This window comes from Scyliorhinus canicula, chromosome 1 (genome assembly GCF_902713615.1).
Source record: "Scyliorhinus canicula chromosome 1, sScyCan1.1, whole genome shotgun sequence".
NCBI lineage: Eukaryota > Metazoa > Chordata > Chondrichthyes > Carcharhiniformes > Scyliorhinidae > Scyliorhinus > Scyliorhinus canicula.
In genome coordinates, this window is record NC_052146.1 from 312,272,494 (window position 1) to 312,284,764 (window position 12,271).

General features: G+C 53.5%; 1 protein-coding gene across 1 annotated transcript; it reads right to left on the reverse strand.

The window, feature by feature from the left end:
* Nucleotides 1–1,072: 1,072 nt before the first annotated feature.
* On the reverse strand, nucleotides 1,073–11,557 carry dnajc27 (DnaJ (Hsp40) homolog, subfamily C, member 27; the record flags this gene model as incomplete). The annotated part of the gene is made up of 3 exons (XM_038797223.1): nucleotides 1,073–1,294; nucleotides 6,171–6,240; nucleotides 11,445–11,557. Coding segments are annotated over 3 exons (390 nt in total), but the record flags the coding sequence as incomplete, so codon positions are not given.
* Nucleotides 11,558–12,271: the final 714 nt, after the last annotated feature.

The window sequence follows — 12,271 nt, forward strand, 5'->3', positions numbered from 1 at the left end:
CTTGTTTCCTCTTTGCTCGCCATATAACCTGTGTCCATATACTCACTTCATTCTCCCACTGGGTCAGTCTCTGAAAACAGCGGAGAGTAATCAAACCCTGACAATTTACACTTACTCTACCTTTACTCTACACTTACTCTACCTCTGACAATTTACACTTACTCTACCTTTCCCACAATGGCCACTGGGATTGTAATCTTCTGTTTGAAAAGTAAATGTTCCCTTTGTTTCCAACCTTCACCTTGAGGTCACTGCTCTCTGTTACCACCTTCTGGGTCTGATCATAGAATTTACAGCCATACGGCCCATCGAGTCTGCACCGGCCCTTATAAAGAGCACCCTACTTAAGCCCACACCTCCACCCTATCCCCAGAACCCAGTAACCCCAGCTAACCTTTTTGGACACTAAGGGCAATTTATGATGGCCAATCCACTGAACCTGCACATCTTTGGACTGTGGGAGGAAACCGGAGCACCCGGAGGAAACCCACGCAGACACGAGGAGAACGTGCAGACTCTGCACAGACAGTGAACCAAGCCGGGAATCGAACCTGGGACCCTGGAGCTGTGACGCAATAGTGCTAACCATTGTGCTACCGTGCCGCCCATAGCCAGTTAGTCAATAACTGAGGAAGAACCCAGAGCTAATCTTTATTTGGGATAGATTTATTCACAGAGTGAATCACTAAGGGTATATCTCCTCACACGACCTTCACCCGGTGTCTCTTCATATTTGCTCAAGTAAGCTTCCAATCAATCTCCTCCATCTTAATACACTTAAACTTCAGTTGATAGAATGAACATACCCTGTGCCATCAAACTTTCCTCGGGCAGGTGCATCGGGCAGGGGCTGGTTTAGCTCACTGGGCTAAATCGCTGGCTTTTAAAGCAGACCAAGCAGGCCAGCAGCACGGTTCGATTCCCGTACCAGCCTCCCCGGAAAGGCGCCGGAATGTGGCGACTAGGGGCTTTTCACAGTAACTTCATTGAAGCCTACTCGTGACAATACGCGATTTGCATTTTTTTTTCATCATAAGGTTGGAAAGAGAGTAAAGCTCCTCTACACTGTCCTCAATGCGGATAGACATCAAGGCCAGCTGACATAATAAGTGACGACATAATTGAATACCTTGTTGGCACAGACAACGAACACAATGTTCTCGATGTTCCCATGTGGCCCCAATTCCTGCTTCATCTCATCAAGCCAGCTCTCCAGCGCATCAAAGGAGTCCTTCTGTCCAACATCATAGGCGAGGATCACCCCTTGAGTATCTTTGTAAAACTCATTGCGCACCTGTCACAGACAAAACCACTGCTGACAATCAAGTAATTTGGCAGAGCTGCTGACCTGAGCAGTCACCACAGGGGAGCCAACAGATGAAAGGAGCACTCTATCTTTTGCAGTTCACATTAGGGAAACATTTGGCAACACAAGAAGCTACAATATGAGACTTTGAGCTTTCCTGTGTCTAGCGACACACACGTCTGCTTCCATGGCTCGTTTTCCCTGTCACCAGAGGCTATAAACTTCAGGGGCACCACCCTAAATTGAGCCTTGCTGACCGGGAGGCCCTCTCATTCTTATCACCTGCCACAGACGGATTGGAAGGGTTTACGATGTCACAAAAATATATCAGGAAAACACAATAAATTGTGATATTTTCTGTTGGTTAAGTTCTGGTCAAAGTTTAAACGGCTGGAAAGATTGTTAAGGCAAAGGGAGAGAGTGACCACGTGAATATAAACTGTGCATTTGATATGTTAATGAGCCGAACAAGACTGCAAACAAATGTTTACCAAAGGCAGTTTCGTGTAAATGGACACAGTACATCAATCTGAATAGGTGATTAGTTTTTAAAGGATAAGATATACAAGGTGTGAAAGAAAGAGGTGATAGAGAAGGTGGATAAAGTGAGTTTACTTCTCTTTAAAGCTGGAAGAGCTAAAATAAAGAGATGAAGTTAATTAACTCTGGAAGAGTTCAGCTCTAAGAAATGAGGTAAGGAAAGGGCAGGATCAAAGAGAAAATGGTATCAAAGGCAAAAATTAAACCTGTGAAGGGAGCTGCTTTCTAACTCAGCAAACAGCAGGAATAGCTGTTAAACTCCCAGAAAGCAGTTTCAAGGCAGCCAGATTTGTAAAGCAAACTTCTGTTCAACCTCATGAGCAACCTAACAGCTGTGTGGAGTTTGCACGTTCTCGATATGTCTGGCTGGGTTTCCTCTGCCTGCTCCAGTTTCCTCCAAAGATGTGCAGGTTAGATGGATTGGCCACGATCAATGCGCTGGGTTACGGGGATAGGGCGGGGGAGTGTGCCTGGATGGAGTCCTCTTTTGGAGGGTCCCTGCAGACTCACAGAATCCCTACAGTGCACAAGGAGGCCATTCGGCCCATTGAGTCTGCACCAGCCCTCTGAAAGAGCACCCTACCAAGGCCCACTCCCCCGCCTTATCCCTGTAACTCCACATAACCTTTTTTTTTATTCTGGCTGTGGGTGTCGCTGGTTGTGCCCATCCTTGAGGGCATTTAAGAGTCAACCACATTTCTGTGCGACTGGAGTCACATGTAGGCCAGACTGGGTAAGGACAGCAGATCAGGGGCTGTTTAGCACAGGGCTAAATCGCTGGCTTTGAAAGCAGACCAAGGCAGGCCAGCAGAACGGTTCGATTCCCGTACCAGCCTCCCCGGACAGGCGCCGGAATGTGGCGACTAGGGGCTTTTCACAGTAACTTCATTTGAAGCCTACTCGTGACAATAAGCGATTTTCAATTCATTTCATTACCTTCCCTGAAGGACATTATTGAACCAGATGGGTTTTTATGACAATGGTTTAATTGCAGATGTTTTTTTAAAATTCAAATTTCACCAAGTGCAGTGGTGGGATTTGAACCTGGGCCCCCAGAACATTACACTGGGTCTCTGGATTACTAGTCCAGTAACAATACCACCACGCAACCGCCTCCCCTTGTTCCTCAAGGAAAGGTGCATCTGAGCAGGATGGCAGCTGACAAAATGGATATTGATACACAGGGAAATTAAGGCTCAGTTAAACCAGGAAGGAAGGGCAATAAACAGATTTTTAAAAAATTTTTAGAGTACCCAATTCATTTTTTCCAATTAAGAACATAAGAACTAGGAGCAGGAGTAGGCCATCTGGCCCCTCGAGCCTGCTCCGCCATTCAATGAGATCATGGCTGATCTTTTGTGGAGTCAGCTCCACTTTCCGGCCCGAACACCATAACCCTTAATCCCTTTATTCTTCAAAAAACTATCTATCTTTACCTTAAAAACATGTAATGAAGGAGCCTCAGCTGCTTCACTGGGAAAGGAATTCCATAGATTCACAACCCTTTGGGTGAAGAAGTTCCTCCTAAACTCAGTCCTAAATCTACTTTCCCTTATTTTGAGGCCATGCCCCCTAGTTCTGCTTTCACCCGCCAGTGGAAACAACCTGCCCGCATCTATCCTATCTATTCCCTTCATAATTTTATATGTTTCTATAGGATCCCCCCTCATCCGTCTAAATTGCAACGAGTACAGTCCCAGTCTACTCAACCTCTCCTCATAATCCAACCCCTTCAGGTCTGGGATTAACCTAGTGAATCTCCTCTGCACACCCTCCAGCGCCAGTATGTCTTAAACTCCATCCCTCTAGCAATGAAGGACAAAATTCCATTCGCTTTCTTAATCACCTGTTGCACCTGTAAACCAACGTTTTGTGACTCACGCACTAGCACACCCAAGTCTCTCTGCAAAGCAGCATGTTTTAATATCTTATCATTTAAATAATAATCCCTTTTGCTGCTATTCCTACCAAAATGGATAACCTCACATTTGTCAACATTGTATTCCATCTGCCAGACCCTATCCCATTCACTTAACCTATCCAAATCCCTCTGCAGACTTCCAGTATCCTCTGCATTTTTCGCTTTACCACTCATCTTAGTGTCATCTGCAAACTTGGACTCGTTGCCCTTGGTCCCCAACTCCAAATCATCTATGTAAACTGTGAACAATTGTGGGCCCAACACTGATCCCTGAGGGACACCACTAGCTACTGATTGCCAACCAGAGAAACACCCATTAATCCCCACTCTTTGCTTTCTATTAATTAACCAATCCTCTATCCATGTTACTACTTTATCCTTAATGCCATGCATCTTTATTTGATGCAGCAACCTTTTGTGTGGCACCTTGTCAAAAGCTTTCTGGAAATCCAGATATACCACATCCATTGGCTCCCCGTTATCTACTGCACTGGTAATGTCCTCAAAAGAATTCCACTAAATTAGTTAGGCACAACCTGCCCTTTATGAACCCATGCTGCGTCTGCCCAATGGAACAATTTCTATCCAGATGCCTCTCTATTTCTTCCTTGATGATAGATTCCAGCATCTTCCCTACTACCGAAGTTAAGCTCACTGGCCTATAATTACCCGCTTTCTGCCTACCTCCTTTTTTAAACAGTGGTGTCACGTTTGCTAATTTCCAATCCGCCGGGACCACCCCAGAGTCTAGTGAGTTTTGGTAAATTATCACTAGTGCATTTGCAATTTCCCTAGCCATCTCTTTTAGAACTCTGGGATGCATTCCATCAGGGCCAGGAGACTTGTCTACCTTTAGCCCCATTAGCTTGCCCGTTACTACCTCCGTAGTGATAACAATCATCTCAAGGTCCTCACCTGTCATAGCCTCATTTCTATCAGTCGCTGGCATGTTATTCGTGTCTTCCACTGTGAAGACCGACTCAAAAAACCTGTTCAGTTCCTCAGCCATTTCCTCATCTCCCATTGTTAAATCTTTCTCATCCTCTGAAGGACCAATATTTACCTTAGCCACTCTTTTTTGTTTTATATATTTGTAGAAACTTTACTCTCATAATCTATCTTACTCTTCTTTATAGCTTTTTTAGTAGTTTTCTGTTGCCCCCTAAAGATTTCCCAGTCCTCTAGTCTCCCACTAATCTTTGCCGCTTTGTATGCTTTTTCCTTCAATTTGATACTCTCCCTTATTTCCTTAGATATCCACGGTCGATTTTCCCTCTTTCTACCGTCCTTCCTTTTTGTTGGTATAAAGCTTTGCTGAGCACTGTGAAAAATCGCTTGGAAGATTCTCCACTGTTTCTCAACTGTTCCACCATAAAGTCTTTGCTCCCAGTCTACCTTAGCTAGCTCTTCTCTCATCCCATTGTAATCTCCTTTGTTTAAGCACAAAACACTAGTATTTGATTTTACCTACTCACCCTCCATCTGTATTTTAAATTCCACCATATTGTGATCGCTCCTTCCGTGAGGATCCCTAACTATGAGATCATTAATCAATCCTGTCTCATGAGACAGGACCAGATCTAGGACCGCTTGTTCCTCGGGGCTGGTTTACAGGGGATGGTTTCGCACACTGGGCTAAATCGCTGGTTTTTAAGGCAGGCCAGCAGCACGGTTCAATTCCTGTGCCAGCCACCCCGAACAGGCGCCGGAATGTGGTAACTAGGGGCTTTTCACAGTAACTTCATTGAAGCCTACTCGTGACAATAAGCGATTTTCATTTCTCATTTCATTTTTCCCTTGTAGGTTGCATTACATACTGTTCCAGGAAACTATCACTGATACATTCCACAAACTCCTCCTCAAGGCTGCCTTGACCGACCTTGTTAAACCAATCGACATGTAGATTAAAATCCCCCATGATAAGAGGCAATTTAGCGTGGCCAATCCACCTACCCTGCACATCTTTGGGTTGTGGGGGCGAAACCCACACAGAGACGAGGAGAATGTGCAAACTCCACATGGACAGTGACAGAGGGCCGTGATCGAACCTGGGACTTCGGCGCCTTAAGGCAGCAGTGCTAACCACTACGCCAACATGCTGCCCTAATATAAACAGATTTAAACATTGGGGCTGCATTGATTTGCAGAAGATAAAAGAACGATTTGCTAAAGGTGTTTAAAATTATGGAAGGATAGGTATGATCGATGCCTTTCTCAAACTGGTGGCACATGTACCAGATTAAATAAAGAAAAGGATCAGCATTTTCTACCTCATTGCAAGCTGCACCACCCTGACAGATACCTACACAGGACTGACAGCATTTTACTGCCTGGAAAGAATGTTGATACACTTCGCCAGAGGTGAAAGCAGCCTTCCATACGAACAATCTTTCTCTTACCTACCTCATAGAAGAAAGGGTGACCCGCCATATCAAATATGTTAACTCGAATCTCTCGATCCCTCACCTGCACCCTAAGGGGGAAGAAAATAAATAAAACTATCTGTAGCTTTGATTTATTTCTGTTCAATTCACTCCTGCAACATAATCCAAACCAGACAATGAATCCACTTTCCCAAGACTCCAAGAGAATAGAAACCTGCCAGGGCCCCGTGGGACCAGGGCCTTGCTGGCCTGGGAGAGCTTTCCCAGGGCCCCGTGGGACCAGGGCCTCGCTGGCCTGGGAGAGCTTTCCCAGGGTCCTGTGGGACCAGGGCCTTGCTGGCCTGGGAGAGCTTTCCCAGGGCCTGTGGGACCAGGGTCTTGCTGGCCTGGGAGAGCTTTCCCAGGGCCTGTGGGATCGGGGTCTCGCTGGCTTGGGAGAGCTTTCCCAGGGCCCTGTGGGATCAGGGCATCGCTGGCTTGGGAGAGCTTTCCCAGGGACCCGTGGGATCGGGGGCTCTCTGGCCTGGGAGAGCTTTCCCAGGGCCTGTGGGATCGGGGGCTCTCTGGCCTGGCAGAGTGTTCCCAGGGCCCTGTGGGATCGGGGTCTCTCAGGCCTGGCAGAGTTTTCCCAGGGCCCTGTGGGATCGGGGTCTCTCAGGCCTCGCAGAGTTTTCCCAGGGCCCTGTGGGATCGGGGTCTCACTGGCCTGGGAGAGCGTTCCCAGGGCCTGTGGGATCGGGGTCTCGCTAGTCTGGGAGAGCTTTCCCAGGGCCTGTGGGATCGGGGTCTCGCTGGCCTGGGAGAGCTTTCCCAGGGCCTGTGGGACCAGGGTCTTGCTGGCCTCGGAGAGTTTTCCCAGGGCCTGTGGAACTGGGGCCTCGCTGGCCTGGGAGAGTTTTCCCAGGGCCTGTGGGACCAGGGCCTTGCTGGCCTGGGAGAGCTTTCCCAGGGCCTGTGGGATCGGGGCCGCGCTGGCCTGGGAGAGTTTTCCCAGGGCCCTGTGGGATCGGGGTCTCGCTGGCCTGGGAGAGCTTTCCCAGGGCCTGTGGGATCGGGGTCTCGCTGGCCTGGGAGAGCTTTCCCAGGGCCTGTGGGATCGGGGTCTCGCTGGCCTGGGAGAGCTTTCCCAGGGCCTGTGGGATCGGGGTCTCGCTGGCCTGGGAGAGCTTTCCCAGGGCCTGTGGGATCGGGGTCTCGCTGGCCTGGGAGAGCTTTTCCAGGGTCCTGTGGGATCGGGGGCTCTCTGGCCTGGGAGAGCTTTCCCAGGGCCTGTGGGATCGGGGGCTCTCTGGCCTGGGAGAGCATTCCCAGGGCCCTGTGGGATCGGGGTCTCGTTGGTCTGGGAGAGCGTTCCCAGGGCCTGTGGGACCGGGGCCTAGCTGGCCTGGGAGAGCTTTCCCAGGGCCTTTGGGATCGGGGCCGCGCTGGCCGGGGAGAGCTTTCCCAGGCCCTAAGGGACCAGGGTCTCGCTGGCCGGGGAGAGCGTTCCCAGGGCCTGTGGGACCGGGGCCTAGCTGGCCTGGGAGAGCTTTCCCAGGGCCTGTGGGATCGGGGCATTTCTGGCCTGGGAGAGCTTTCCCAGGGCCTGTGGGATCGGGGGCTCTCTGGCCTGGGAGAGCTTTCCAGGGCCTGTGGGACCTGGGTCTCTCTGGCCTGGGAGAGGTTTCCCAGGGCCTGTGGGATCGGGGTCTCACTGGCCGGGGAGAGCTTTCCCAGGGCCTGTGGGATCGGGGTCTCGCTGGCCTGGGAGAGGTTTCCCAGGGCCTGTGGGATCGGGGTCTCGCTGGCCTGGGAGAGCTTTCCCAGGGCCTGTGGGATCGGGGTCTCGCTGGCCTGGGAGAGCTTTCCCAGGGTCTGTGGGATCGGGGCCTCGCTGGCCTGGGAGAGCTTTCCCAGGGTCTGTGGGATCGGGGTCTCGCTGGTCTGGGAGAGCGTTCCCAGGGCCTGTGGGATCGGGGTCTTGCTGGCCTGGGAGAGTTTTCCCAGGGCCTGTGGGACCGGGGCCTAGCTGGCCTGGGAGAGCTTTCCCAGGGCCCTGTGGGATCGGGGTCTCGCTGGCCTGGGAGAGCTTTCCCAGGGTCCTGTGGGATCGGGGGCTCTCTGGCCTGGGAGAGCATTCCCAGGGCCCTGTGGGATCGGGGTCTCGCTGGTCTGGGAGAGCGTTCCCAGGGCCTGTGGGATCGGGGTCTTGCTGGCCTGGGAGAGTTTTCCCAGGGCCTGTGGGACCGGGGCCTAGCTGGCCTGGGAGAGCTTTCCCAGGGCCCTGTGGGATCGGGGTCTCGCTGGCCTGGGAGAGCTTTCCCAGGGTCCTGTGGGATCGGGGGCTCTCTGGCCTGGGAGAGCATTCCCAGGGCCCTGTGGGATCGGGGTCTCGCTGGTCTGGGAGAGCGTTCCCAGGGCCTGTGGGACCGGGGCCTAGCTGGCCTGGGAGAGCTTTCCCAGGGCCCTGTGGGATCGGGGTCTCGCTGGCCTGGGAGAGCTTTCCCAGGGCCTGTGGGATCGGGGCCTCGCTGGCCGGGGAGAGCTTTCCCAGGGCCTGTGGGATCGGGGCATCGCTGGCTTGGGAGAGCTTTCCCAGGGACCCGTGGGATCGGGGGCTCTCTGGCCTGGGAGAGCTTTCCCAGGGCCCTGTGGGATCGGGGCATCGCTGGCTTGGGAGAGCTTTCCCAGGGCCCTGTGGGATCGGGGCATTTCTGGCCTGGGAGAGCTTTCCCAAGGCCTGTGGAACTGGGGCCTCGCTGGCCTGGGAGAGCTTTCCCAGGGCCTGTGGGACCGGGGTCTCTCTGGCCTGGGAGAGGTTTCCCAGGGTCTGTGGGATCGGGGTCTCGCTGGCCTGGGAGAGTTTTCCCAGGGCCTAAGGGACCAGGGTCTCGCTGGCCGGGGAGAGCTATCCCAGGGCCTGTGGGATCGGGGTCTCACTGGCCTGGGAGAGTTTTCCCAGGGCCTGTGGGGTCGGGGGCTCTCTGGCCTGGGAGAGTTTTCCCAGGGCCTGTGGGATCGGGGTCTCACTGGCCTGGGAGAGTTTTCCCAGGGCCTGTGGGGTCGGGGGCTCTCTGGCCTGGGAGAGCTTTCCCAGGGCCTGTGGGATCGGGGCCTCGCTGGTCTGGGAGAGCTTTCCCAGGGCCCTGTGGGATCAGGGCCTCGCTGGACGGGGAGAGCTTTCCCAGGGCCCTGTGGGATCGGGGTCTCACTGGTCTGGGAGAGCTTTTCCAGGGCCCTGTGGGATCGGGGTCTCGCTGGCCGGGGAGAGCGTTCCCAGGGACTGTGGGATCGGGGTCTCACTGGCCTCGGAGAGCTTTCCCAGGGCCTGTGGGACCGGGGCCTAGCTGGCCTGGGAGAGCTTTCCCAGGGTCTGTGGGATCGGGGTCTCGCTGGCCGGGGAGAGCTTTCCCAGGGCCTGTGGGATCGGGGTCTCGCTGGCCGGGGAGAGCTTTCCCAGGGCCTGTGGGATCGGGGTCTCGCTGGCCGGGGAGAGCTTTCCCAGGGCCTGTGGGATCGGGGTCTCGCTGGCCGGGGAGAGCTTTCCCAGGGCCTGTGGGATCGGGGGCTCTCTGGCCTTGGAGAGCTTTCCCAGGGCCTGTGGGATCGGGGTCTCGCTGGCCTTGGAGAGCTTTCCCAGGGCCTGTGGGATCGGGGTCTCGCTGGCCGGGGAGAGCTTTCCCAGGGCCCTGTGGGATCGTGGCCTAGCTGGCCTGGGAGAGCTTTCCCAGGGCCTGTGGGACCAGGGCCTTGCTGGCCTGGGAGAGCTTTCCCAGGGCCTGTGGGACCAGGGCCTTGCTGGCCTGGGAGAGTTTTCCCAGGGCCCTGTGGGATCGGGGTCTCGCTGGCCTGGGAGAGCTTTCCCAGGGCCTGTGGGATCGGGGTCTCGCTGGCCTGGGAGAGCGTTCCCAGGGCCTGTGGGATAGGGGTCTCGCTGGCCTGGGAGAGCTTTCCCAGGGGCTGTGGGATCGGGGTCTCACTGGCCTGGGAGAGCTTTCCCAGGGCCTGTGGGATCGGGGCCTTGCTGGCCTGGGAGAGCTTTCCCAGGGCCTGTGGGACCGGAGCGACACGAGCCTGGGAGAGCTTTCCCAGGGCCTGTGGGATCGGGGGCTCTCTGGCCTGGGAGAGCTTTCCCAGGGCCTGTGGGATCAGGGCCTTGCTGGCCTGGGAGAGCTTTCCCAGGGCCTGTGGGACTGGGGCCTCGCTGGCCTGGGATAGCTTTCCCAGGGCCTTTGGGATCGGGGTCTCGCTGGTCTGGGAGGGTTTTCCCAGGGCCTGTGGGACCGGAGCGACACGAGCCTGGGATAGCTTTCCCAGGGCCTTTGGGATCGGGGTCTCGCTGGCCTGGGAGAGCTTTCCCAGGGCCTGTGGGATAGGAGTCTTGCTGGTCTGGGAGGGTCTATATTCTCCAGAGTTCAGAAGAATGAGGGGAGATCTAATTGAGGTCGACAGGATGATAAAAGCTGTGGTTAAAGTAGACGTGGAGCGGATGCTTCCTCTGGTGGGGCATTCGAAAACGAGAGAACATTATCTTAGAATAAGAGTTCCAAATCTAAAACAAAATTGAGGAGAAACTACTTCTCCCAAAGTGTTGTGAATCCGTTGAATGCGCTCCCCTAGAGTACAGTGGATGCTGGGACAGTGAGTAAATTTAAGGAGGAGTGAGACAGATCTTAAATTGGTAATGGGTTGAAGGGTTATGGAGAACGGGCAGGATGGGATCAGCCATGATCACATTGAGGGTGTTAGACTCGGGAGGCTAACTTGCCGACTCCCGCTCCGAGGTAACGTGTTCCAGGGACGAGTTGCTCTGGCTGATTACGTAATCGATCTCTTGGTCTGTAACATTGTCGGTAACAGATGAGGACCATATCAGCCATGATAGAATGGTGGAGCTGACTCGATGGGCCAAATGGCCGAATTCTGCTCCGATATCTTACGAACTTGTAAAGAGAGAGCTAGATCACTATGGCTGGGGAAATATACCATAAATCTGGGGCTGGGTTAGCACAGTGGGCTAAACAGCTGGCTTGTAATGCAGAACAAGGCAGCAGTGCGGGTTCAATTCCCGCACCGGCCTCCCAGAACAGGCGCCGGAATGTGGCAACTAGGGGCTTTTCACAGTAACTTCATTGAAGCCTACTCGTGACAATAAGCGATTTTTAATGGATTATTATTAACCTATTTCAAATCAATAAGAGCAATGCATTCTCAGACTTAGATCACAACCTGACTATTTATTAATAGCCAAAAAGCGGGACTATAGGCAAAATCAGATCACCAAAGATGGGAGGAAAATTAGCACAGTACGCACTTTGTAACTCCATAGTCGATTCCAATAGTTGCCAAATATTTTGGGACAAACCTCTTCTCACAGTATCGTTTAATGATACAGCTCTGCAAAAAAACAGAGTTACAGTCAGCAATTTAATCAACACTTAATCTGGCCCCCTCCCGGACTCGGGATTCCCTCCCCATCCCGTACTCGGGAATCTGTCTCCATCCCGTACTGGGGATTCCCTCCCCATCCCGTACTCGGGATTCTGTCCCCATCCCGTACTCGGGATTCTGTCCCCATCCCGTACTCGGGAATCTGTCCCCATCCCGGACTCGGGATTCCCTCCCCATCCCGTATTCAGGATTCCCTCCCCATCCCGTACTCGGGATTCTGTCCCCATCCCGTACTCGGGATTCTGTCCCCATCCCGTACTCGGGAATCTGTCCCCATCCCGGACTCGGGATTCCCTCCCCATCCCGTATTCAGGATTCCCTCCCCATCCCGTACTCGGGAATCTGTCCCCATCCCGGACTCGGGATTCTCTCCCCATCCTGTACTCGGGATTCTGTCCCCATCCCGTGCTCGGGATTCTCCCCCTATCCTGTACTCGGGAATCTGTCCCCATCCCGTACTCGGGAATCTGTCCCCATCCCGTACTCGGGAATCTGTCCCCATCCTGTACTCGGGATTCTCTCCCCATCCTGTACTCGGGAATCTGTCCCCATCCCGTACTCGGGAATCTGTCCCCATTATATACTCGGGAATCTGTCCCCATCCCGTACTCGGGAATCTGTCCCCATCCTGTACTCGGGAATCTGTCCCCATCCTGTACTCGGGATTCTGTCCCCATCCCGTACTCGGGA